This window comes from Aegilops tauschii, chromosome 4, assembly GCF_002575655.3.
Source record: "Aegilops tauschii subsp. strangulata cultivar AL8/78 chromosome 4, Aet v6.0, whole genome shotgun sequence".
NCBI classification, from domain to species: domain Eukaryota; kingdom Viridiplantae; phylum Streptophyta; class Magnoliopsida; order Poales; family Poaceae; genus Aegilops; species Aegilops tauschii.
The window spans coordinates 36,912,037-36,939,028 of record NC_053038.3 but is presented as its reverse complement, the minus strand read 5'-3'; the positions used below and the strand labels follow the sequence as shown (position 1 = coordinate 36,939,028).

General features: G+C 44.9%; 3 protein-coding genes across 4 annotated transcripts; 1 reads left to right on the top strand and 2 right to left on the bottom strand.

The window, feature by feature from the left end:
• Positions 1-5,790: 5,790 nt before the first annotated feature.
• LOC109732799 (EPIDERMAL PATTERNING FACTOR-like protein 2) lies at positions 5,791-6,805 on the top strand. The gene is made up of 2 exons (XM_020291992.4): positions 5,791-6,048; positions 6,156-6,805. Exons 1-2 carry the CDS (start codon positions 5,967-5,969, stop codon positions 6,455-6,457), a joined length of 384 nt encoding a protein of 127 aa, XP_020147581.1. The 5' UTR covers positions 5,791-5,966; the 3' UTR covers positions 6,458-6,805.
• Positions 6,806-7,924: 1,119 nt separating this feature from the next.
• Positions 7,925-12,540, bottom strand: LOC109732803 (GDP-mannose transporter GONST1). Of its 2 annotated transcripts, none has more exons than XM_020291997.4 (10): positions 12,128-12,540; positions 11,093-11,260; positions 10,724-10,949; positions 10,477-10,616; positions 9,847-9,976; positions 9,555-9,653; positions 9,215-9,369; positions 8,719-8,835; positions 8,533-8,630; positions 7,925-8,428 (listed from the first exon to the last, which is right to left on the bottom strand). In XM_020291997.4, exons 1-10 carry the CDS (start codon positions 12,130-12,132, stop codon positions 8,370-8,372), a joined length of 1,197 nt encoding a protein of 398 aa, XP_020147586.1. In that variant the 5' UTR covers positions 12,133-12,540; the 3' UTR covers positions 7,925-8,369. The 2 variants fall into 2 exon arrangements, with proteins under 2 accessions (XP_020147586.1, XP_020147585.1); XM_020291996.3 differs by having other exon boundaries at positions 11,089-11,260; positions 12,128-12,508.
• A 1,272-nt stretch (positions 12,541-13,812) lies between these two features.
• On the bottom strand, positions 13,813-20,179 carry LOC109732804 (AMSH-like ubiquitin thioesterase 3). The gene is made up of 14 exons (XM_020291998.4): positions 19,685-20,179; positions 19,429-19,493; positions 19,239-19,332; positions 18,907-19,080; positions 18,657-18,763; positions 18,090-18,195; positions 17,952-17,998; positions 17,506-17,830; positions 17,262-17,351; positions 17,121-17,183; positions 16,466-16,540; positions 15,623-15,685; positions 14,538-14,590; positions 13,813-14,097 (listed from the first exon to the last, which is right to left on the bottom strand). Exons 1-14 carry the CDS (start codon positions 19,811-19,813, stop codon positions 13,917-13,919), a joined length of 1,572 nt encoding a protein of 523 aa, XP_020147587.1. The 5' UTR covers positions 19,814-20,179; the 3' UTR covers positions 13,813-13,916.
• Between the last annotated feature and the right edge of the window lie 6,813 nt (positions 20,180-26,992).

Below are 26,992 nucleotides of genomic sequence, written 5' to 3'. Positions count from 1 at the left end.
GAAACTATTGGGTATACCTTCTACCTCAGATCCGAAGGCAAGGTCTTTGTTGCCAAGAATGGATCCTTTCTAGAGAAAGAGTTTCTCTCGAAAGAAGTGAGTGGGAGGAAAGTAGAACTTGAGAGGTACTACCTCTTGAACCGGAAAGTAGCGCAGCTCAGGAAGATGTTTCTGTGGTGCCTGCACCGACTAGAGAGGAAGTTAATGATGATGATCATGAAACTTCGGATCAAGGTGCTACTGAACTTTGTAGGTCCACAAGGACACGTTCCGCACCAGAGTGGTACGGTAACCCTATCCTGGAAATCATGTTGTTAGACAACAGTGAACCTTCGAACTATGAAGAAGCGATGGCGGGCCCGGATTCCAACAAATGGCTTGAAGCCATGAAATCCGAGATAGGATCCATGTATGAAAACGAAGTATGGACTTTGACAGACTTGCCCGATGATCGGCAAGCCATAGAGAATAAATGGATCTTTAAGAAGAAGACTGACGCGAATGGTAATGTGACCATCTATAAGGCTCGGCTTGTCGTTAAGGGTTATCGACAAGTTCAAGGGGTTGACTACGATGAGACCTTCTCACCCGTAGCGAAGCTCAAGTCCGTCCGGATCATGTTAGCAATTGCCGCATTCTGCGATTATGAGATATGGCAAATGGACGTCAAAATGGCATTCCTTAATGGTTTCCTTAAGGAAGAATTGTATATGATGCAGCCGGAAGGTTTTGTCGATCCTAAGAATGCTGACAAGGTATGCAAGCTCCAGCGCTCCATCAATGGGTTGGTGCAAGCATCTCGGAGTTGGAACATTCGCTTTGATGAAATGATCAACGCGTTTGGGTTTATGCAGACTTATGGAGAAGCCTGTGTTTACAAGAAAGTGAGTGGGATCTCTGTAGCATTTCTCATATTATATGTGGATGATATACTATTGATGGGCAGTGATATAGAACTTTTGGAAAGCATAAAGGCCTATTTGAATAAGTGTTTTTCAATGAAGGACCCTGGAGAAGCTGCTTACATATTAGGCATCAAGATCTATAGAGATAGATCGAGACGCCTCATTGGTCTTTCACAAAGCACATACCTTGACAAGATATTGAAGAAGTTCAATATGGATCAGTCCAAGAAGGGGTTCTTGCCTGTATTACAAGGTGTGAGATTGAGCACGGCTCAATGCCCGACCTCGGCAGAAGATAGAGAAAAGATGAGTGTCATCCCCTATGCCTCAGCCATAAGGTCTATTATGTATGCCATGCTGTGTACCAGACCTGATGTGAACCTTGCCGTAAGTTTGGTAGGGAGGTACCAAAGTAATCCCGGCATGGAACACTGGACAGCGGTCAAGAATATCCTGAAGTACCTGAAAAGGACTAAGGATGTGTTTCTCGTTTATGGAGGTGACGAAGAGCTCGTTGTAAAGGGTTACGTCGATGCTAGCTTCGACACAGATCTGGATGACTCCAAGTCACAAACCGGATACGTGTACATTTTTAATGGTGGGGCAGTCAGCTGGTGCAGTTGCAAGCAAAGCGTCGTGGCGGGATCTACATGTGAAGCGGAGTACATAGCTGCCTCGGAGGCAGCGCAGGAAGCAGTCTGGATGAAGGAGTTCATCACCGACCTAGGAGTAATTCCCAATGCGTCGGGCCCGATGACTCTCTTCTGTGACAACACTGGAGCTATTGCCCTTGCCAAGGAGCCCATGTTTCACAAAAAGACCAGGCATATCAAGCGTCACTTCAACTCCATTCGTGAATACATTCAAGATGGAGACATAGATATTCGTAAAGTGCATACGGATCTGAATGTCGCAGATCCGTTGACTAAACCTCTTCCACGAGCAAAACATGATCAACACCAGAACTATATGGATGTTCGATTCATCACAATGTAACTAGATTACTGACTCTAGTGCAAGTGGGAAACTGTTGGAAATATGCCCTAGAGGCAATAATAAAATAGTTATTATTATATTTCCTTGTTCATGATAATTGTCTATTGTTCATGCTATAATACTATTAACCGGAAACCGTAATACATGTGTGAATACATAGACCACAACATGTCCCTAGTGAGCCTCTAGTTGACTAGCTCGTTGATCAACAGATGGTTGTGGTTTCCTGACCATGGACATTGGATGTCGTTGATAACGTGATCACATCATTAGAATAATGATGTGATGGACAAGACCCAATCCTAAGCATAGCACAAGATCGCGTAGTTCGTTTGCTAGAGCTTTTCTAATGTCAAGTATCGTTTCCTTACACCATGAGATTGTGCAACTCCCGGATACCGTAGGAATGCTTTGGGTGTATCAAACGTCACAACGTAACTGGGTGACTATAAAGGTGCACTACAGGTATCTCCAAAAGTGTCTGTTGGGTTGGCACGAATCGAGACTGGGATTTGTCAATCCGTGTGACGGAGAGGTATCTCTGGTCCCACTCGGTAATGCATCATCATAATGAGCTCAGTGTGACTAATGAGTTAGCCACGGGATCATGCGTTACGGAACGAGTAAAGAGACTTGCCGGTAACGAGATTGAACAAGGTATAGGGATACCAACGATCGAATCTCGGGCAAGTAACATACCGATGGACAAAGGGAATTGTATACGGGATTGATTGAATCCCCGACATCGTGGTTCATCCGATGAGATCATCGTGGAACATGTGGGAGCCAACATGGGTATCCAGATCCCGCTGTTGTTTATTGGCCGGAGAGAGGTCTCGGTCATGTCTGCATGGTTCCCGAACCCATAGGGTCTACACACTTAAGGTTCGGTGACGCTAGAGTTATTATGGGAAATAGTATGTGGTTACCGAAGGTAGTTCAGAGTCACGGATGAGATCCTGGACGTCACGAGGAGTTCCGGAATGGTGCGTAGGTGAAGATCGGTATATTGGACGAAGGGTATTGGAGTCCGGAAGTGTTCCGGGGGTACCAGGCTATGGCCAGCATGACCGAAAGGTGTTTCGGGAGCCCCGGCAAGTGTTGCAGGGCCTCATGGGCCAAGGGGAGGGGGCAAACCAGCCCACTAAGGGGCTGAGCGCCCCACACCCTTTCCCACGTTACTTGGGGAGGTGGGGCACCTCCACCTGGCTTGGGAGGCAAGCCTCCACCTGCTTGGCTTGGGGGGCAAGTCTCCCTGGGGTTTTCCTAGGGAGATCCAATCTGCCCTGGCCGCCGCCCCCTAGGGGAAACCCTAGGACACCTCCCCCTCTCCCCTTCCCCCTATATATAGTGAGGGGGTGGGAGGGCAGCCGTGACCCTTCCCCTGGCGCAGCCCTCCCCCTCTCCAACCCCTCCTCCTCTTCCGTAGTGCTTGGCGAAGCCCTGCCGGAGAACCACGAGCTCCTCCACCACCACGCCGTCGTGCTGCTGGAGTTCTCCCTCAACTTCCCCTCTCCGCTTGCTGGATCAAGAAGGAGGAGACGTCCCCGAGCTGTACGTGTGTTGAATGCAGAGGCGCCGTCCGTTCGGCGCTTGATCGGATCTTCCGCGATTTGAATCGCCGCGAGTACGACTCCATCAACCGCGTTCTTGTAACGCTTCCGCTTAGCGATCTTCAAGGGTATGAAGATGCACTCCCTCTCTCTCTCTCTCTCTCTCGTTGCTAGCATCTCCTAGATTGATCTTGGTGACACGTAGGAAAATTTTGAATTATTACTACGTTCCCCAACAACAGGCGCCAGGGCCTTGGGTCGCCACCGTCGCTAGTCAGATCGAGGGGCCAAACGACCATCGGGGTCGCGCCATAGCAGGGGCCGGGAGCAGCGTCGCCGCCGCCGTTCGAGAGATCGAGACAGGGAAGGGTTTCGGGGAGGGTGGACTGGTGAGTGCGGGTGCGCGAGGGAGGGGTGAGGGACTTATGGTTAGGCGCTTTTTGGGCCAGAAGGCCGGCCTGTTGGGCTGGGCTGATGTTCGCTGGCTCTCGGCATGTTTGCAGGCAACACTCGGGCCGGGCCGGGCTTCAATTCGGGCTAATTTTAAAGCCCGAGCCTGACCCGAAAATTAGCTATGGTCAGTTTTTCAAGCCCGAGCCCGTCTCGAGGCAAAAGCCTGGCCCGGCCCGGGTTTTTTGGGCCGGGCTCGGGCCGGGTTGCCGGCCCATGCCCAGGTTTAGAGCGAGCCCACTTTGTGCAAGCTTGATAGCTTCTTTTGCAATGAGGACTGGAGTTCGGTTCTCACGCCCTCTCGTCCTCCCTCTCTGACCAGCGCTCCAAATGCTTCCGCATCGAGAACTTTTGGGTTAATATGTCCGGTTTTCAAGAGGCATGGAATGAGGATCACAACCATGTCGAGCCCTACCAGGTGCTACACCACAAGCTCAAGAAGACTAGCATCAGATTAAAGGCTTGGACTAAAAATCTTTTCTCCAATGCGAAAGTTCAACTCCATATGGCCTTGAAGATAATTCTTCGCCTTGACGTTGCACAAGAATCTCGAACCATGAGCTTGACGGAGCTTGACCTTCAAAGGAGGTTCAAGCGGAGGGTCGTTGGCTTGGCTGTGCTTGAGAAAGCTAGAAATGGGCACGGGAGAATATCATACGGAAACATTCAAAGAAAACTTCGTGGAAACCATGTTTGAAAGTTTTAAAAAAATCTAAAAAATGTGGGATGTTAAGAGGATGATATTCTATTGTCATGTGAAATTTCAAGTGAAAACACATTATGGGATGGGAGCTATGAACAAGACAAATTCAGCAATGAATAGTGAGTTACTGTTCAGCACTATTCAACGTTGATTTTGTCTTTTTATAGCCCATATCCCGTAACTGTTTGTACTTGAAATTTTGCATTGCAATAGAACATCATCCTCTTAACATCCCATATTTTTTTGAGATTTTTTTGAAACTTAAAAACTTCGTTTTCTCGTGGTTTTCATCGGTTTCCACCGAACATTAGTTTCCATATGATAAGAATCACAAACATCAAAGAAGGAGATGCAAATACAAGAATCTTCCCCCTAAGAGTTAATGGTTGCCGAAGAAGGGTCTGCGCAGGGGCACCGGCGGGTCCCCGCTATTTTGGAAACGAGCCCAGCTCCACGCAAGTGCTCTGCCCCCCTTGCATCTCATCTCATCTCATCCTGCTTCGTTTCTCTCGAGCTGTTCTCTTCTTTTCTTGCATGGCTGCTGGTGCTGGAGCAAAGGACCTCGCTAATCCGTGCCCCTGCTGCCGTGCATGCAGTGCAATGTAAAGGAGGGAGAGCTAGGCAGGCATGCGTCGCTGTCTCTGCCCCCAGCCCTTGTGCCCTCCTGCTGCCTCTCTCTCCTCCCAACTCTTGTGCTCCCCCCTCCCCCTCTGGCTCTGACGCCGCTGCACGAAGCCTTTATGGCTTCAGAGCTCAGCCGCATTCAATGGCCAACGTCCGTGGTACTCCCTCCATCACAGTTTATAAGGCACACTTTCGTTTACATGCATTTTCAGAATATGTGAGGTTTAAGGCGCGTTGACATTTACTGCTTAGAATAGTTAATTAGACTAGTACTAGGCAGGCTTTACTACTCCACAACTGCATGCATGCGGACGGCTCGTTTAATGGCCCGGTTGTTTACTGTGCTTTGATTTCTCAGCTAATTAGGCGTTGTGGTTTAACTTACGCAGCTATTTTTTAGTTTAGAGGAAAGAAAACTGAAGCCAATCGTGGATCACCTTGGTCCCAGAGATTTCTGATGTGCGCCTTATAAACTGTGACGGAGGGAGTAGTACCGGCGCACCACACCACCGTAGATAGACAGGGCCAACCCCTCTCCCTCTCTCGCTCTGTGTGGACCATTTATTCCCAGCGCCACAGCTACAAGGAACCCCTGCCCATGTGAGCGCGATCCCTGATATAAGTAGCAGGCTAGCGGTACCCTACTCCCCGGCTGCTTCCCTCATTCATTCATCAGTGAGTGCTTAGCTACCTCCAAGCTTCAGTCGAGCCGATCGAGCTGAGCTCCCTCCCCCCATGAAGCTCCTCCTACTTTACTCCTCGCTTCTGCTTCTGCTTCTCCTTTTGCTATCCTCCCAGGGCCTAGCCTCTACTCAAGGTACGTGCGTGCCAAGATCTTCTTACTGTCTCTAATACTCCACACCGCCTCATCTTCCTCACTTTCTCTGCCACTAGCTGATGTATCATGTTGCCGCTTTCTTGCAGGTAGAGGGCCGCTGCATTACCAGCTCAAGGAGCGAGCTCCAAAGGTGGTGGGGGTGCCGGAGGGAGCGGAGGCGATGTCGGCGGTGAGGATCGGGTCGAGGCCGCCGCGGTGCGAGGGGCGGTGCGCCCTGTGCGGCCGGTGCGAGGCGGTGCAGGTGCCGGTGGCGCCGCGGGACAAGGGGGGGAGCCACTTCCGCCTGTCCGGGGCCTTCGGCGGCGACGACGACGAGGGCTCCACCAACTACAAGCCGCTCAACTGGAAGTGCCGGTGCGCCGACAGGAGGCCGATCCTCAACCCGTGACCGAGGCCTGCTCAAGAAGATGATGTTTGATGAGCCTCCAGCATCTTTGATCCGTCCCATCACAGATCACATGGCTACTGTAAGTTGTTGGGAGAGGCTGCATGCGCTAAGATCAACTACACTACATGGCTGTGCAAGGAGTGGTTGTTGGGATAAGTTTTGGTCAGTTTGTTTAGGTATAGAGTTTATGATGATGATGCTGAATGATCCACTACATACTGCTAGTAGTTTGGAGCCGGTGTTGGCGCTGCACTAATTGATCAAGGAGCTGCTATGTTAACAGCTGCTTCTGAGTTCCCTATATTGTACTATAAGCTTGGTGGTGTAATTAAGAGACTGATATCACTTCGTATTGTCGCTCCGATGGACTAACAAGGTCATGTCAATACATTTGTACTACTGGCTTACATATGCGACCTTTTCTGAATCGTCTGGAAAAAAAAATGAATGTTGAATGTAAATCGAGTTCATTTTGAAGAAAAAAACATAATGAAAATCGAGTTTTATTTACAAGAAAAATGGTACGTGTCCTTTTTTTTTGTTTGGAGATGATAAAGGCTCTGAAAAGGGGGGGCCAAACAGCGAGACAAGAGCTTTTTGGAGCCCTTGGAGCTACGCTCATCATTGCTGTAGCCTTGTCTTTCCCTCTGAAGAACTTGTGCCCGTAAGCAAAGCATGTGATTCGCTCCCAGGACATGTACTCCAGGCCCAGGGATTCGCTACCATCTCCTTGCACACAGACAGGCCCTAGCAGAGGACTCCAATAAGAAGATTACCTACTCGCGTCAGCCAACAACACACGTGATTTGATCGTGTGGTTTTTCTCTTCTTCTCATGGAGGTCGTTTTTCCCCACTGATGATCTATCAGTTTTACAGAATTTCAAGTTCAGTGAGAGAATGGCTAACTCAACTACTCAAGCCTTGAGCAAAGGTTACTAGAGTAGTACCGGTAACTGCATTCAACCAAGAGCCCTGACTGTCACGTGCAGATATGCGAAATCCTGCCTACCAACCTGAGTGCGAGAAAAGGACAGTGCTGAGCCAACATTCAATACTACTTGCTCCAGTGAGTGAATGTGTGTGCGCAGTGTGCGAGTCCTCGTTCTCTCGGCTGTACTGAGTGACAAGTCATGTCTCGTGTCCAAGGGCATTCAAGCGTCTGTCTCCTCGGCCTTTTCCTCTTCATCTTTTTACACAGGGAGAGCGGCCACAATAAATATTTATTACTCATGACAAAGCGTAAGGGCACAGCTTAACAGCAAGAGAGAGAGAGAGACTAGGCCAGGCCACGTCCACAGCCACAGCAGCAGTCAAACCTCGCCTCGAAACAAGTCTGCCACACAAACTATAAGCACGCGATGGGAAAAAATACACTAGAGAGAAACCAAAAGAGATGGCAAACTAGGGCACAACACGCGTGTTGCTTGAGTGAGGTGAATGCGCTTGACCAGCAATGGAAAATGCAGTAGAGAGAAACCCTCCCAGAAAGACCTTTCTCGGACGAATATCCATCCATCCCATGGCCAAGTTTTTCAGAGTAGCCGGTAGAACAGAGACCGTGTCTCCAGGATAAGAGAAGAGAATATACAGCATCGATCTGATCTGCCCAGCTGAGTTGGTTTCAGAGGAGAACCTCCAACCCAAGAATGAATTACTACCTGTATGTATTTACCCAATCATCTTCTATACCCCCAACTGCCTGGGATTTCAGCAGTATCTAACCATGTGTCTTACAGAGGACGTATATATGCCACCACCCACCCACAACCCCAGGACGGCTTCGAGATAAAAAACAAAACGAAGCACCAGGCCAACTGGGAAACAACCTCACACCTGCACAAGTTTCCCAGAGGTCTGATTTGAGGGAGCAGCCTGCTTTGCCTTGCCCTCTGTAGGATCTGCAAGCAACAGCTATGACTGGGAGTTTTCGCGCAACTTCGCCCTGGCAAAAAATACTCCTGCTAATAGCCCTGCAGAGTGAAAGGCATATATGGTTTCTTTGTTAGTGAAATGTGGTGCATGTCGGCAGCCATAAGGCAATAATTTCTTTGCCCTGGTCATAGACGAAACATACCAAACATGATGCTTATGGAGTTCTCCATGCTCGTGCGGACTTTAAAGAGAAGGATTCCAGCAATGGATAGAGGGATCTTGTTGAGGGAGCCCACAAGGCTGCAACAGGGAGGCAGTGTTGGCATTAGAAGATCAAGAAGAGTAAAGCGACACGATTTTAGAGAGGCTGATCAGATTCATTTGGCACCTATATGTTGTAGCGCTTGTCTGGCGAAGAAACCACATAGAAGTGAAGCTGATAGCAAGCCCCAAAACTCCACTAGCGGTGATGACTAGCCAAAACGTGGGCATCCTCAGGAGAGGCCTGCAAACTCACTTTCCATAAGACACAAGTAGCATTTGCAATTACAACTAATTGTTCCGTCAGATATGCTAGCTGCAATAGTTGTATCTATAGTTGTATCTTGGTAGGAGCCTAAGTAATGGTTTTTTAACAGCAGATAACAAATTTGACCCTATACACCACTTCCCTGTCAAGATTCAGGTGCCATGGCCGTAACAGGTTCTTTAGACTGCATTATTTGACGTTGGTGTGCCATAGGAACTGAGTTGGAATGCCATGAAGGATATGAAAGGAACTTTCAAGATAAATAGTTCTTGTCACACAGGTGGAGACTCCACAGTTTGCATTTAGTTATTAGGTTCATGCTAGAACAAGTGAACGAGTGAAGTTTGAATCTTACGTTTCCAACAGGTACTCCACTTCATTGAAACCAAGCACGAGGATAACTCCCAATGGTAGTGAAAGAACATTATTCAGTAAAACCATTGAAAGCTCGTTCAAATTCCCGGACCTGGTGGATTCCTTCGCACTGTCCATTACATGCCTCAATGTAAGCTGGAAGCAAGTAGTTCATTTGTTAAAATTTATATGGAGGTACCTCACAACTGAAAATATTTGTCCTATAAACTATAGTGTGAATCTAGGAACTGAATGTAAGAATCTAGAACATTTGGGAAGAGTAACAGTTTGATAATTGGCTGCATATTGTAAATTTTCAGTGGCATTGAGAAGAACAATACCGAATATGATGCTGTTAAAAAACAGTTTAAGATCTGCCATGTATAGCCGACTGCATGAAATGACAGATCTGTTACTCCTCCTGCAATGGCTGAGATTATCTACAGAAACAGAGAGACGAGTCAGGTCTTTAAGGGCCCAATAGTGTATTGATTTAAGTCATGTTTCATGAACACCTATGATTAGATATATAGCAATGAATTGACTACATGCAATTATTCAGCAACAGAAGAAGAAAATAAGCCCCCTCAAGCATTCAAATCCTTCCCAAACATTCATTAATTCATGACATACCATCAACATTAGAGAAATCCAAACTTGTCTATCATGCTGCTTCTTAAAGAAGTAGGTTTCCCCAGAAGCCGTAAGAACATTGGCGACATTCTTCAATATAGTCAACATCGCAACATTGATGTACTTCAAACTGAAAGGTACAGAAAATGTTAGAATGTGCAGTGCTTATCTGGAATTTCCTTATTACAAGTTGAGGAACAATTTCTTCACAGCTCATATGGAAATGCTCAACTCATAATGTTCAGAAGACTTAGAAATTTTCATAGTCTGAACAAACTAATTGAACATGAACAGAGAAAGAGCAAACGGGCCTCAGCACAAAAAAAATTTACCCTTAGATGAAATCTATGGGCTATCAAACATTATTAAGCATCAATACTAATTTAAGGAGGAACAAGCTATATCCCATGTGTGTTCCTTTATGAATGGCTCTGAGAGTGGGGGCAAATTAATAGAGAGCAGTATTCATATTTTCCGAAACAGGGACTATACAATAGAAACATAAAATAATTGCTTAAATTCCATAAAATTACAAGATGCCCTGATATCGAAAGGATATAAGTACAGACCAGCATAAACTGCACAGAAAACAGTCCTCAGATCAAAATGATTTGAAAATTTGATACGTACCTAAACATGCTTGTAATTAGCATTCCGACAAATATGATGTTCACAGGCAACCAAACTTTGATTAACTTCCATGTTAGTGGTTCAGTTGAGATAACACCGGAGAGGGACAGTGTGGAAACTATGGTCACCGATACAATGTTCTGCAGCATAACACGATGAAGAAACTATCAGTGTTACCCACGCAGCATATCCATCAGAAGGAAAACAAGATTGCATAAGAAGTATATGGTCAGCCATAGCAATATACCTGGTAAAGCATCAGAAATATTCCAGCATTAAAACCATAGCCAGACAAAACAAACTTGTTAACTAAAATCATGCTGCAGGATGCTATACAGTAAGCAAGACCAGACAGAAGAGATTGATTCTGAATGTTTGGGAGCCTGAGGAAGTGTGACGGCCTATCTCTATCTTTTGAGGCCTCAACATCTTCCAAGTCAACGTCATCAACAGAGAAGGACCTCATCAAAGATCTGGAGAAAATATGAGACAAAAGCACAGTGCATTGTGTTAGCCCAGGCCATAAATGCTTCCTTGATATTTTCATTTGAGGAGGCGACAATGAGGTCCATAAATGCCTGCAAAATAACACATAGATCAAGAGAAGCTTACATGCCTGTTCCCAATCTCTCTCCTCATGGGACTTGCAAGTGCACCTTGTCCTCCAATCTGATCCCAGAGTTTACTCTTTTCTCCGTTCACGAGTGGACTGGTTGTACTAATCTCTGGTGATTTTCTCCCGGTAGGGGTGCCAGGATCCACATGATTGCCTAACTGTTGGATTCTACAAGGTAAAACAGTGCTGGCAATCAACAATAATCCAAATATTTAATGCTTGAATCTCTTATGTATTATGTTTAACAGCAGGTCCCATTTTGCAGTCTGGTCAAGCATGCGTATGAAACCGATGATACTTCAAAATGCATCAAGAATTAACAGTTTCCAAGAGAGTTTCCATATGTCCATACTATACTTCAAAATGCATTGTAGTGGAGCAAAATTCTAAGCATTTACAGTTTCCACAAGAGTTTCCATACGTCCATACTATACTTCAAAATGCATTGTAGTGGAGCAAAATTATAAGCATTTACAGTTTCCACAAGAGTTTTCATATATCCGTACTATAGATAAAATGAAACTACAAGGATCAGTTCCAATATTTGCTCAGAATTTTCTGGTGACAAATTTTAAAATGTAGGAGTTGAGATGAGCCCAGTAAAGACATTGAACAAGCCAAGTTTCAAGCATCGCGAAATTACCTTGTCAAAATATTTTTCAAACATCACTGTGATTCATATATTTAATTATGGTTGCAGCATACCAGAGACATTCTGGGCTCCTAATCACTCATAGCGGCACATGAACTTGGGGATGCACCCTAGAACAGGGCCAAAAAAAATGGGTACTGACATATTGCGCAGGGACAGAGCAAAAGGAGTTCTCCTCAACTAAATCCACGGTTAACAAATTCAACACACATGAACTTGCAGGTCCCAAACCTACCCTCAATCCATGGGAAATACACATATGTGGACAACTAGACATGCTAGTTGGGAGGAAACCAGGCCGCATGATTGATAGATAAGGGGGGGGGGGGGGGGGGGGGGGGGGGGGGGGGGGGGGAGTGATTAGGCGGAACCCTTCCTGCTACCTCATTCCGGGAGTGGCGAGCTTGGGGGTGTCCGGCGGCGACGAGCTGGGGAGGGCAGAGGTGGGATCCGGCGGTGAGGGCGCGCAGACGCTCCCGGCCCGACTTGCTCCGGCGAGAAGGCGGGCGGACAGGTGGAGGCGAGGGAGCTGGGAGGTCCGTGGTCCGTGGAGCAAGTGGGGAGAGGAAGAGGAGGAGCGGGAGCAGGAGGCGAAATGGTCGCCGCTGGCTCGGCTCGGCGGCTTGACGAGTCAGCGAGACCGAAACCCAGTGCCTCGGTTTATCCGGCCGTACGGTAGGCGGGCTGTCGCAGCTTGCAGAGGGGGGAACTGCCGGTTGGCGAGGTCAACGACGCGGCGGCAGTGAGCAAACGCACCACCCCATACGCCTGTACCGCCGCTAGGTACGACAGCGTCAGGTGTACCAGATAGGCAGATACCGGAGGTTTCAAGTCAAAATTCTGTAAATTTGATCGACTTTATAATGACATTATTGCGCAGGGACAGAGTATCTTTTCTAAATATATTTGGTCAAACCTAAGATTTCAAGTATTTTGGAACTGAGAAAGTACATCATATCAAGATTGCTCGGTTCGTCAATATCCCTCAAAGATCTTATATCTCTGGCACACTTTAATCTACTTCTAAATGTTTTTCCATAGCAACGGTAAGTTTTTTCCTATGTTTCATCAATTATAAGAAAGAAAAGTGTGTACAAAGTGAGACCGAAGCCAAATTATAACTACTCTCCTAACATTATGATCAACAAAATGTTTAGGGCAACTCCAACGACGTGTATCAAATCAGACACATCAAACCGCGGACATGTTCGACGGTTGTGTCCACGAACAACAACGGTAGGAGAGTCACTCATCCAACTGTATGCATCAAATACTAGGCATCAAATCCGGCCAGCACGGTAGGCCAGGCACATGGACTATAAGAACATGTAGTCGAACTGACAGTGGCCAAGCAGGACTGTCTCGACTCCGCTAAATTTCCTCAGGTTTACATCCGGTTTGTGGGATTTCAGACGACTGGATTGCTCTGCGGACATTTGATGTACCATGTTGTACTGTAAAAAAATGTCTGAATCCCGCAGTTCAAACATTTAGGGGGGCGCTTTGATGTACTGCGTTGAAGATGCTCTTGGCCTCCACAACACTCTACGACTCCATCTCTCTTCTGATGTTAGCCAAACTAATTGATGGCATTGTAGATATTTTCCGGAAGACTATCTTCATTCCAAATCTCTCGGAAGACGGGCATGGAAAGCGAGCCCGTGGCCTTCTTTCATCCTCCTCATGGTTGACCACCTCAATCCGCCAATGTTTCACGGGGTGAATTTATGCCAGGCTCCGGGGTTGATAACCAATTGTTTACCAAACCAAACTAGGAATTCCACCAAACTACAGCTATCTAGGGAATGGGTGGCAAAATATCAAGTGCAATGAAAACAGAGGAAAATCATCGAAGTGCAAAGGAACCTATGGCAAAAAAAAACAATGTAAAGAACCACGTGCACATTTGTGAAATATAGCTGTAGTTTAATTTGCTTCTCTCTTTTTGCAAGCAATCATCAACTGTGAATGTCTCTTTGTTCCCCGCACAAATAAATGACATGAGAACTCACTCTGCGTAGTGGTTACCAAAGAGGCAAATAGGGAGGGCGCTTGACGCGTGAGCTCGTAAAGCAATCAATTCCAATATGTACTGTACATTGTTATGTTCCGCAGCAAGGTACAAGTTTCTTATCTACCATGTATAAACGCCTAATTTAATCAGAATCAGGCTCACACGCGACGGAGGTCGACCATATCAAACTTCACAGTGGGGTTCATGTACACATGAGAGCAATGCTCGTAGATTGAAGTGCCATCAAGAGGCTCCTCGTGAGGATGGAAACCAGTCTCCTGGCAATCGTGGATCACCCCCATGCCACCTGGATCCGTGAGGTGAAATATGCCGTGCTTCCTGCTCAGAGAAAAATATAGACCATTATCATGAGATCGTCTAATCGGATGAACAGACAGCACCTATTGTAAATGATTTATTCATGACAATGAACAACAGTATGCGTATTTTCCGAGGATCTGTTTCAGGAAGGATTAAGCAACATTGCTTAGTATACTTGTTATTTTAGGTTCAACGGATTCAATGAAACTGAGGACCGAGGAATAACTGCAGGGGAGGAACGTAAAGCATGTGTGTGTCTACATAATCATTTGCAGATTCATGGTCTTAATTAGGAACTACTCTTTCCTCCAGCTATCAAGGAAATTATAGCATTTAGTTAATCTATGGCTAAGAAATACTGAAATGAAGAATAATAATATACAGCAATGGAAATTCAAACCACGAAATCAGCACTAATTTGCCCAAAAAACTGCATGCGAGTCCAATGTAACATATACCTTGTTGTATCGGTAGGCGCCATGACAATTGCAATTGCTTCAGGAAGCATGACCTGTTGAAGACAACAATGCCAAACACAGGATCAAGTTAAGAACACTAATGATTTGCTGGAGTAGTTTATGAAATACACTCGTAAGAAGCAAGCAGTTGACAAATGATATTGGCACGGTCTGCTTTTGACTGCAAGATGTATGTATGTAGATCCTCACAACATCTCCACTAACATAAAAGGCACCAGCTGTGGCTGATCCAAAACATCCTAACGACTCGGCTATCCACATCTAAAGGTCCATATTGATTCCATCTTCAGCGCAGCACAACACAACTAATACCTCCAGGCTTGCTGTAAATTATGAATCACCCACCGCTGCCTCCTGAATAGCATGCTGATGTACCCCTCCCAAACGTTCATTGCACGTGTTTAGTTACTTACTAGTTTAGTGATAAGGATTTCAGAAACAATAAAGAATTCCATCATTTTTGGCTCAGCAACAACATTTCAGACTGGACCAAAAACATACAAGAAAATGCCATGACTACCGTATACAACTTCATTACCAATGCTGCAATCATAGCCCGGTGCCAGGGAAGTTGTGCCGAAGCATAGAAATCCTTGCCCATAAAGTTAGAACTTAAGGAATTAGAGATAAGTCAGTAACAGAGACATCACAGTTAGCTGAATTCTATCTTCTGCACTAACCCTTCTACTTTAGGTGAGTAAATAATGAATAAAGGGAAAAATTTACAAGAATTTTCTCAAAGTGAGCCGCCAGCAGTCACCTGTTACACACTCTCAATCTCAGGGATGTAACGTCCCAACGAACACAGTTTCAAGATACTTGTGTCAAGCAAAATCATATAAGAAACACAACAATAATTTTTCTATTGATCGAGAAATTACAACCCAGCTTCATTGTTATAGTGCATTTAAATTCTGAGACTTTGGGCCACTACTGAACAACAGCCAAATATCGAGAAACCTTTTTTGGCTCAGATCAACTAGTTGCTGGACATGGAATCAATGAGTGCAAAGCACAATACAAATAACAATTACTACAACAGAAGTATGGCACATGGGGATTACCTGATACGAATAATGATTATGAAGATCAATGGAAGATAGAAAGCAGGTCTGTGTCGGATGTGTCTGAAAAAGAACATAAAATTGTGAAAAGGGGGTTTAATTGTCAATATATCATAGGTTAGGATACAGAGACACCAAATGGTGCTTTCGGCACAACTGAGCATCACGAAACTCCCACAGTGAGTATTAAACTGTAGCAATTTAGAGTACAGAATGAGTTAACAATAACCTTAGCTTCAACAAGTTCCCAAAAGATAACCCCATCCGCTCAAATATATTTGATAGGACACAAATTCTTTAAGCATAGGATTGATACTTTTGAATTTGGTAGGTGTGCTCCATGTGTACTACATCCATGCAATTTCTTGGGTGCTTTTGAACAGTGCACAATGGACTTCCCACAGATGGGGACATGGGCACTAATATGCATCAACAAACAAATACTCCCTCTGTAAACAAATGTATGACGTTTTAGGTCACTACTTTAATGACCTAAAATGTCTTACATTTGTTTACAGAGGGAGTAAAATTCAACTATGAATAGGATTTCAAAATAGATATAGTCATAATATGGACCCTTTTCACAGTACTTAAGCAGAGTAGCGACAGTCATGCTAGTTCAGTGTGTCTTGCTGTCTTTAATAGTCCGAGTAGCCACAGTTAGCCATTCTAGATCACTGTCTTAAATAGACATCATTGGTAGAAACTAAAACAGGAGGACAAATTATAGTTAACATTTCGTTTAGGTACAATCATTAAAATACAGGGAAAATGAACAGGACACTCAAAAGTCTGAATATAGTTTGATCAGTCAACAACAACAATTTGTTAAGCTAAACTTACATGAATCCAACCGAGGGTGAAAAGTGAGCCTTTGTCCTGAACTTCAAATATTTCCTCTTCATTCGTAGCTTGACACTGGAAAAGGAAAACAAGTTATTTCGTAAAATGCTAAACTCGGGGTACTGCACTGTAATATGTAAACTTGGAGTAAGAAGAGAAAACCATAGGCTCCTTGCATGAGCTTATGGCGGGTGCAGCATCAGCCACTAGCCACTAATCAAATTAATTTACTAAAACTCAAGCGTGGACATGAAACCTCCAGTTCTCACTGCCCTCAGACTCCAAGCCATATGACAGTAAATCATAAAGAGCATCTAAATCAAAGTTATATTCCATTTTATTTTAATAAAAGGAAACTCCTTCGCTGGTCACATTTTCTTCTGATAACGTATATAAACTTGTTAGGGTGCTCTGTAACATGTACAGTTTAGAGTTTACAATCATGAGCATCAGTCCAAATTGTTCAAATGTTTTGCTAAGCAATTACCAGTCCCTGTGAACTATGGATACAGAATATATTATATGAAAAAGGTATAAGAGCAGCGCGAATTACAAAAGGCTCGTCAACCTGATAAATTGCTTAGAGAAAGGACTCGGTTGACTTGAGGGTTAACATCTGATGAAAGAAATAAATACAGAAGGAAAAACAACTTACTGAATCAGACGTTGATTCCTGCTTAGGAATTATCAGTGTCGTCACATAAAAAGTTCTCTTTTTCTACATAAGCATATAGAAACGTTAGTGATGTAAACAAATATAATATTCCTTCTCTTTTCTTCGTGGGGAGGTATATACCAGGTTACCAGCAAGAATCCCACATGTTTCCAGATTTTTTGCAGTATTTGCCTCAGCAAGTCTCAGAAAAGACTCCATTAACGCCACCGGCTGTCAAGGTAAAACAACATAATGGTCAAGAGGTACAGGTCTACATTTGCTACAGATGAAATATGGATAAAATAATCATGCTTAAGAATACAACGGATCTGGAACAATACCATGACAAAGTAAAGAACCTGCAATTTGAATTTAGTTTATTTACCACATGCAAATTTTGGAAACGCCCCGTGTCACAGGTAGCAAGTCCTGGTCTTGGATCAGCTACTCTTGATGGAGAAATCGGTCTACGCTCAGGATGTACTTGTGCCAGGACTGGTGGGGGGTTAGGCTGTCTGATATTCAGCTGGGAGAATTCTTCCTCGAAACTAACAGGAGACACAGAGGCTGGCTCTTTTACTGGTAAAGACCATTGACCATCATCAAGTGAGAGAACAGACTGCATATCACCATTGTTATTTGTCAATCCATCCAGTGATGTTGTATTAGGACCATGTGAGTCATTTTGGTTCAAGATTGCTGGAACTAAACTGCAGAAGCAATGGAACAAAAGGGGCATATAATCAGAAATAGTTATACCTACATTAGCTGTATGGGCTGGCATCTATACAAAGAAATGGAGAATAAGCTAAAACCTTTACAAGTTCTCACCTAGTGATATTGCTTTGGTTCAGTTCGGGGTAACTTGGATACTGGACCTGTAAAACAAGCAATTATAGAACTCATAATCAATAGTTTCATGTCATTAAATAAAACATATAAAGCAAATTGAGAACATAATAATTATACCTTCACACCACTAACAGGTCTTGTCCATTGGCCATGAAGCCCATTCGGTCCTAGTATTGAATGTCTGGATAGTGTTTCATCTTTTGGATATGGTAAACTGGCATATCTGCGTAAGTTACACAGAGGAAGCAAATTATTTTCTCCCTAATTATTAAACGAAAGCATTAGCCAACGACTATACAGTATGTAAACAGTTGTATATGACAGTTCATGTGTTTATAGCAATAAAAAGAAGCAGAGGCCCATCTATTGCAAGTTGGATCAAATAACCAAAGAGATTAGATGAGTTACAGATGAATAGAAATTGGAACATGATTTTCAGTAGCTATGTAAAAACAATTGCGTTGATTTTTCATTTCATTATAGAGAACAGTTTCAGAAAAGGAGGATACATGTTAACCAAAATGCAGTCAAACAAAATCTTATTTTTAAGAAATACCAAGACCAATTCCAAATCACTGATTCCAGAATCGGTCACGTACAGGGCTCGACACCCTGTGGCCATTTCCGAAATAAGATCGGTCTTGGTATAACATGGACATTAATAGGATCGAATGATAAACGTACGATTTGACTAGATGCCTATCAGGTTCAACACCCTGTGGCGATGCCTCTTGATGGTTCCACCTAGAGGATGATTTCTGCAATGGTCCTGTTGAGTTTCCAAACGCTGGCTGCATGAGAAAAATGTAAATCCCATGAAAAAAGAAATAAAACAATAGTATAAGAAAGATGCCAAGAAATATGCATTATATAACCCTTTCCTTTGTTAAAAAAGGTGGCATAAAAACTTCCAGATGGGAAATAAATGGTATACCTGTACCATATATGGACTTGCAGCAAGCTGATCTGTCCTAATGCTTGCACCATTTCCAGCATAGGTTTCATGTGGACCATTACGTTCTTCTGCAGCTCTTCTATTAAGCTCAGCAATTTGCTGTTTCACAATCGGCTTCAGAGACTCTAGCTCACTGATAACATTCAAGAGTTTCTACAAGAAATTTGAGCTAGTCAGCATAAGTATTTGACATATTTCTGTTCCAATAAAAATAACAAACTCTGACACTACACTTCTATGTTACTCATTAAGCAATCTAATAAATGCTGAAGCAGTAGGCGAAATAATCATTAAGCTTAGAGAGGTAATACATCGGAGTTATGCGGCCCTTTCTTCAGGAATTCCTTTTCTCTTGACTTGAATGCATGGTAATCACGATGCTTCGGGATCGTCTCAGACAACAGGCTGCCAGTAAACAGTGGTCAGCATACCATCAACACCAAGCTTAAGATATTGTGACAAGCTAATGCTAAGATATACCAACACAGGAGCACAACCCACCTCGAGTATCTCAGGAGGATAATGTACAGGTCGATGAGGTTCTTTTCCTCTCGATATATGTTGGCCTGTGCACCACATAAAACGACCCAAATGTTACACGCCCGCGAGCTAATTGACAGTATGTACGCTGATTGCGTAGCAAATACAAATGGATTCAGCGTCCCTGAACCCGAAACTGCCGGTTACATGGAGAAGTATCAGCACCAAAATACGGGATCGCGGAGCAGAGACTCTAAATCTCGGGTTAGGGTTTGACCTGGCGGAGAAGATTGTCGGCGATGCGGAAGTAGTAGGGGAGGCTGATGCGGTGGTCCACCGCCACCGGGCGCGCCATCCCCTCGATGTTTATGTATCTCCCAGCTTGCCAAGGTGATGCCATGGCCATATCCGGCGACGCCTAGTTCTGTGCCGACTCCTCCGGCGAGATTTTGCGGCGAAGATGGTCCGGGCGGATCTCCAGGTCACTCCGACGGTGGGAGGATGTGACCGCAGAGGCAGAGGGGCAGACAGACGCGGGGAGGCGGCGGAGACGCGGCGAAGAGACGATGGGGTGGGGGGTGGGGGGGAGCGCAGAACTTTAGAGGCAGCAGGAAGCGCAGTAGCGGCGGGGCGCGTCGGTCAGTGGGGGCAGTTGCCGGACGAGCCGATCGAGGAAGAGAGGGGGCGTGAGTAGGAGGGGACGAGGGCGCCGGCGAGGGGCGGAAACGGCGAAAGGAATGCCGTGTGCGATGAGGAATGTGACTAAATCTGTGATTAAGTTTATCACACTTGAAATACTCCACACTAAAAGATATTTTTTAGGGGGATATTTTTCTTTGTTATAAGTGTAGCTTCAATCCCCACTTAAAGTCCAATTTTTAGTGCATAATCATATTAACTCGTTAGAAATATTAACTCATTAGAATATGTATTTCCTCGTTGCAACGCGCGCATTTAGTTAGTAAGCATCAATAGTCCAACAAACTCTTTAGACAAATCTATGATCAAATGGTAATATGCCACATGAATGGCCTACTTAGTTGTCCACGTAGTCCTTTAACTTCACTAAGCTTTCTAGGATTGGAGAACTGAGAATCAATTGCGACCAATTGTTTTTGTGGTGGGACCCATTGATATGGTGAGATTTTTAGCATTTGGTTTGGCTTGGTCGGTGTTAGCATTGTAGGATGGCCAATTCGCCCCATTGCCGACGTACAAAAAAGTATCACTGATCCAAGTCACTTTTCTCGAGCCGCGTACGAGAGAAGAAAGTACTAATCCAAGAACAAGAACTAGCCCCTCATGATCCCGAGTAAGATCAATGGCAAGCTCAACCAAGTGATGATGCGCCATATATCGAGGCCCAAGGTCGTTCTCAAGATCAAGTTCAAGCAACGCCACAGCGTTCACATCACACTGAAGAATGAAGCACTTGCTTTGAACCAACACAAAGTGGCATCCAAGTTGAAAACTCTAGATCGCCTCACTGACAACATCATTGGTAGCATTTGCATAGGGGTAACCACTCGTAAACGTTTGGCAAACTTTGGTGAACATCACTCGTTTGACTCTTGTATTAAATCCCTCAAGAGGTAGAGGAGGCTTTGGAAGATCTGGATTAGTTAGATGATAGACATGAAGAACTCAACAACTACACCTACAACAAGGTTTGGTCTCTTGTGGTGAGGCCCAAGTGAGGAGATTATAATGTCATAGGGACCAAATGGTACTCAAGAACAAGAAAGATGTGGTAGTATAAGATTGCAAGAAACTAAAGAACGTGAAAATAAAAGTTAGGTGTTGTTTGGGTAAAGAGACAATTAACTTAGTAAAACGAGTATGGATTAGTGGTGGTAGGATTTGCGGAATTGTCTCTTAGCAATTGACTACGTTACTAGACCGATAGCAAGTTTTTATGTGGGAGAGGCCACTGCTAGCATGTCATCCCTTACTTGAAACTCTGTGCACTTATGATTGGAACTATTAGCAAGCATCCGCAACTACTAACGTTCATTAAGGTAAAACCCAACCATAGCATTAAGATATATATTGGTCCCCCTTCAATCCCATATGCATCAATTTCTATGGTAGGAAGAAGCTTCTGTCACCCTTGCCCTCCAATGCATAGTCCTATCAACATACAACTAACCCTATGGTGTGATCCACACGCACGCTCATATGATGGGCACCAAAGGACAGCAACATAACCACAAGCAAATTAAACCAATCATAGCAATTCACCAATTACCGATAGGACAACAAAAATCTACTCAAGCATCATAGGATGGCAACATATCATTGGATAATAATATGAAGTATAAAGCACCATGTTCAAGTAGAGGGTACAGCGGGTTGCGGGAGAGTGGACCACTGAATATAGATGGGGGAAGGTGATGAAGATGTTGGTGAAGATGACGGAGTTGTTGGAGTAGATCGCCGTCACGCGATGATTGCCCCGGCGGCATTTCGGCGCCACCGGGAGAGAGGGGAGAGATCCCCCCTCCTTCTTCTTCTTCCTTGGCCTCCCCCTAGATGGGAGGAGAGTTCCCCTCTGGTCCATGGCCTCCATGGCGGCGGAGGGGCGGGAGCCCCTCCAAGATTGGACCTCCCTCTCTGTTCTCTTCTCTTTCGCGTTCCTATTTTCTGGCCGAAAATAGTTTCTTATATTCCCGGAGATCAGTAACTCCGATTGCGCTGAGATTTTAACACGATTTTTTCCGGATATAAGCTTCCTTGCGCCCGAAGTAGAGCTCCAACCGACTTACGAGAAGGGCACAAACCACCACCACGCGTTAGGGGCCCGCCCTGGTGCCTTATGGTGGCTGTGGGCCCCCGTTTGCGTTGATTCCACCTCCCACAAATCACGAATACGAGCACGCCGAGGGCGACGCAGGCGAGGACGGCGAGCAGGACCCGGTAGGACACCGGGGCCGAGGGCGACCGGGGGTCCTCGAGATCGAGGGCGCAGACGGGGACGGGGAGGGCTCTTGTGGAGCGGAGGGGGCGGGCGTAGCGCGCCGTCCTTGCCGCCGTCTCCCCATGGGGAGGAGAGGAAGGAAGAGGACGCGAAGGCGAGATGACGGCGGTGTGGGGCTGGCCCTGGACGGGAGCGGGGCAGGGAGGCGCGGGCGGGAGGAAGAGGAGAGGAGGCGACGGCGGCGGCGGCGGGGCTGGGAGGTGGGCGCGGGTTAGGGTTTCGAGGGAGAGAGAGGCGAGGCGGGAGGAGCTGGGCGCGGGGGAGGCGCGGGTGCGGGAGGGAGGAGGCGGCTTAGGTCATCCCACGGCAGCGGCCCACTTTTTATACCCCTGTACGTGAAATGACAGAAATGCCCTCGGCAGGGCAGCGAAATTACAGGCGGTGGCACACTGGAGGGCATACAACGGTCTACTATTCATTGTAGCAGTAACTTTTTTGATCCAACGGCTGATATCGACCAGGAGCGAGATCGAACGGTCCACAACGCATCAAAAAACCGATCCGACGGCCGAGACTCGCTGAGCTCTGAGAAGCCTCATGTTCTCCCTAGATACTTATATCAGGATTCCAAAATAATTCTCCGTAAAATATTATCGCGTTTGGACTTCGTTTGATACGGATATTCTGCGAAACAAAAAACATGCAACAAACAGGAACTGACACTGGGCACTGGATCAATAGGTTAGTGCAATAAATCATATAAATTGTTGCCAAAAGTATGTGGAAGTTGTATAATATTGGCACGAAACAATCAAAAATTATAGATACGACGGAGACGTATCAACATCCCCAAGCTTAATTCCTACTTGTCCTCGAGTAGGCAAATGATAAAAAAGATAATTTTTGATGTGAAATGCTACCTAGCATAATCTTGATCATATATCTAATCATGGCATGAATGTTAAGACAAGAGTGATTCAAAGCAATAGTCTTCAATTTGACATAAAGACATCAATGCTCAGGCATCCCAACAAACAATCTTGTCTTTCAAAATATCAATGCTAAAGAACGCTATCCCTACAAAATCATATAGTCTTGTCATGCTCCATCTTCTTAACACAAAGTATCTATCATGTACTACCCCGCTGTCAGCCAAGCAATTGGTTCATACTTTTTAGCGCGCTTCAGCTTTTTCAACTCCCACGCAATACATGACCACAAGCCATGGATATAACACTATGGGGGGAATAGAATACGGTGGTAGATATTCATTTGGAGAAGACAAAAAAGTAAGAAAGTCTCACATCAATGCGGCTAATCAACGGGCTATGGAGATGCCCATCAATTGATATCAATGCGAGGAGTAGGGATTGTCATGCAACGGATGCACTAAAAGCTATAAGTGTATGAAAGCTCAACATGCAAACTCAGTGGGTGTGCATCTAACTCTATAATGAAAAATTCCCACTAGTATATGAAAGTGACAACATAGGAAACTCTCTATATGAAAAACTAAAGGAAATATGCCCTAGAGGCAATAATAAAGTTGTTATTTATATTTCCTTATATCATGATAAATGTTTATTATTCACGCTAGAATTGTATTAACCGGAAACTTAGTACATGTGTGAATACATAGACAAAACAGAGTGTCCCTAGTATGCCTCTACTTGACTAGCTCGTTGATGAAAGATGGTTATGTTTCCTGACCATAGACATGTGTTGTCATTTGATGAACAGGATCACATCATTAGAGAATGATGTGATGGACAAGAACCATCCGTTAGCTTAGCATAAATGATCGTTTAGTTTTATTGCTATTGCTTTCTTCATGACTTATACATATTCCTCTGACTATGAGATTATGCAACTCCCGAATACCGGAGGAACACTTTGTGTGCTATCAAACATCACAACATAACTGGGTGATTATAAAGATGCTCTACAGGTGTCTCCGAAGGTGTTTGTTGAGTTGGCATAGATCGAGATTAGGATTTGTCACTCCGAGTATCGGACAGGTATCTCTGGGCCCTCTCGGTAATGCACATCACTATAAGCCTTGCAAGCAATGTGACTAATGAGTTAGTTACGGGATGATGCATTACAGAACGATTAAAGAGACTTGCCGGTAACGAGATTGAACTAGGTATAAGAATACCGACGATCGAATCTCGGGCAAGTAACATACCAATGACAAAGAGAATAACGTATGTTCTTATGCGGTTTGACCGATAAAGATCTTCGTAGAATATGTAGGAGCCAATATGAGCATCCAGGTTCCGCTATTGGTTATTGACCGGAGATGTGTCTCGGTCATGTCTACATAGTTCTCAAACCCGTAGGGTCCGCACGCTTAACGTTCGATGATGATTTGTATTATGAGTTGTGTGTTTTGGTGACCGAAGTTTTTTCGGAGTCCCGGATGAGATCAAGGACATGACGAGGAGTCTCGAAATGGTCGAGAGGTAAAGATTCATATATTGGAAGGTTGTATTCGGACATCGGAATGGTTCCGAGTGATTCGGGTATTTTTACGGAGTACCGGGAGGTTACCGGAACCCCCCGGGGAAGTGTTGGGCCAACGTGGGCCTAAGGGAGAGAGAGGGAAGCCCACGGGGGATGGCCACGCGCCCCCTCCTAGGGAGTCCGAATAGGACAAGGAGGATGGGGCGGCGCCCCCCTTCCCTTTCCCTCTCCCTTTCCTTCCTTTTTCCTCCGGTGGAAGAAAGGAAGGGGGGGCGAACCCCACTTGGACTAGGAGTCCAAGTAGGACTCCCCCATGGCGCGCCCCTCCTGGCCGTCGGCCTCTCTCCCCCTCCTTTATATACGTGGGCAGGGGGCACCCCAAAGGCACACCAAGAATTCTCTTAGCCGTGTGCGGTGCCCCCCTCCACAGTTTACGCCTTCGGTCATAGCGTCGTAGTGCTTAGGCGAAGCTCTGCGCGGATCACATCACCAACACCGTCGCCACGCTGTCGTGTTGACGGGACTCTCCCTCAACCCTCTACTGGATCAAGAGTTCGAGGGACGTCATCGAGTTGAACGTGTGCTGAACACGGAGGTGTCGTACGTTCGGTACTTGGATCAGTTGGATCGTGAAGACGTTCGACTACATCAACCGCGTTAACATAATGCTTCCGCTTTCGGTCTATGAGGGTACGTGGACACACTCTCCCCCTCTCGTTGATATGCATCTCATAGATAGATCTTGCGTGATCGTAGGAATTTTTTTGAAATTGCATGCTACGTTCCCCAACAAAAACATGGTGCTATTTTGAAGCACAAGTGTGGTATTTGCATGCCCCTTCTCTCTTTTCTCTCATTTTTTTCTTTTCTTTTTTCCCTTTTTCTTTTCTTTTATTTTTCTTTTCTTTGGCTCTTTTTGGCCTCGCTTTTTCTTTCTTTTCTTTTGTTCTTTTAGACCGGAGTCTCATCCCGACTTGCGAGGGAATCATAGTCTCCATCATCCTTTCCTCAGTGGGACATGCTCTAATAATGAATAATGATGATCATCACACTTATTTTACTTATACCTCAAAAGAAATAGAAATTACAACTTGATACCTAGAACAAAGTATAACTCTTTATGAATGCCTCTGGCAGTGTACCAGGATGTGCAATGATCAAGCGTAACAACGATATAAAAAACGGGCAACCATGGAAATATCATGCTAGCTATCTTATGATCATGTAAAGCAATATGACAATGAATGCTCAAGTCATCAAAATGGAAGCGGTGGAAGTTGCATGGCAATATATCTTAGAATGGCTATGGAAAGGCCATAATAGGTAGGTATGATGGATGTTTTGAGGAAGATATAATAAGGCTTATGTGTGATAGAGTGTATCATATCACGGGGTTTGGATGCACCGGCGAAGTTTGCACCAACTCTCGAGGTGAGAAAGGGCAATGCACGGTACCGTAGAGGCCAGCAAATTGCGGAAAAGTAAGAGTGCGTATAATCCATGGACCCACATTAGTCATAAAGAACTCATATACTTATTGCAAAAGTTTTTTATCTCTCAAAGCAAAGTACTACTACGCATGCCCCTAGGGGGGCGGTTGGTAGGAGTTAGCCATCGCTCGCCCCCGACCTCCACACAAAGGAAGAAAATCAATAATAAATCATGCTCCAATTTCATAGCATAACGGGAGACAATACGTGCATGCTTCGGGAATCACAAACTTTAACACCAATATCTTACTAAACACGATCATCCACTAGTACCTCCCACATATTATCATCTCTATATCGCAAAACTATTGCAAGGAATCAAACATATCATATTCAGTGATCCACAAGTTTTATGTAGGATTTTATGACTAACCATGCAATTGAACAATTCCTGTTGACTCTCTAAATAGATATAAGTGAAGCATGAGAGTTTAATTCTTTCTAGAAAAGACCATGCTCTAATAAATATAAGTGAAGCAAAAGAGCGATCAACAATAACGTTTTTCCATGTGAAGAGAAACAGGCAATCCAAACTTCAAATGATATAAGTGAAGCACATGAAGCATTCTATAAAGCCATACTCAAATGATATAAGTGAAGTGTAATGAACATTCTATAAATCATGGACTATATCATACCAGCATGGTGCATAAAAGAAAAATGAAAAATAAACACAAAAGACGTTCCAAGATTTACACATATCACATGAACG

Bases quoted from the DNA above. Each gene is read 5' to 3' on its own strand.
- LOC109732799 (XM_020291992.4), top strand. From the start codon at position 5,967: ATGAAGCTCCTCCTACTTTACTCCTCGCTTCTGCTTCTGCTTCTCCTT. The intron at 6,049-6,155 runs GTACGTGCGTGC...GCTTTCTTGCAG, and splicing joins GGGCCTAGCCTCTACTCAAG to GTAGAGGGCCGCTGCATTAC.
- LOC109732803 (XM_020291997.4), bottom strand. The intron at 10,950-11,092 runs GCATGTAAGCTT...TATTTTCTCCAG, and splicing joins AGGAGAGAGATTGGGAACAG to ATCTTTGATGAGGTCCTTCT. The intron at 9,370-9,554 runs GTATTGTTCTTC...ACTTGCTTCCAG, and splicing joins TTTTAACAGCATCATATTCG to CTTACATTGAGGCATGTAAT.
- LOC109732804 (XM_020291998.4), bottom strand. From the start codon at position 19,813: ATGGCCATGGCATCACCTTGGCAAGCTGGGAGATACATAAACATCGAG. The intron at 19,333-19,428 runs GTGGGTTGTGCT...GTTTACTGGCAG, and splicing joins ATCCTCCTGAGATACTCGAG to CCTGTTGTCTGAGACGATCC. The intron at 14,591-15,622 runs GTAATCCCCATG...TGTCTTCAACAG, and splicing joins ATAATCATTATTCGTATCAG to GTCATGCTTCCTGAAGCAAT.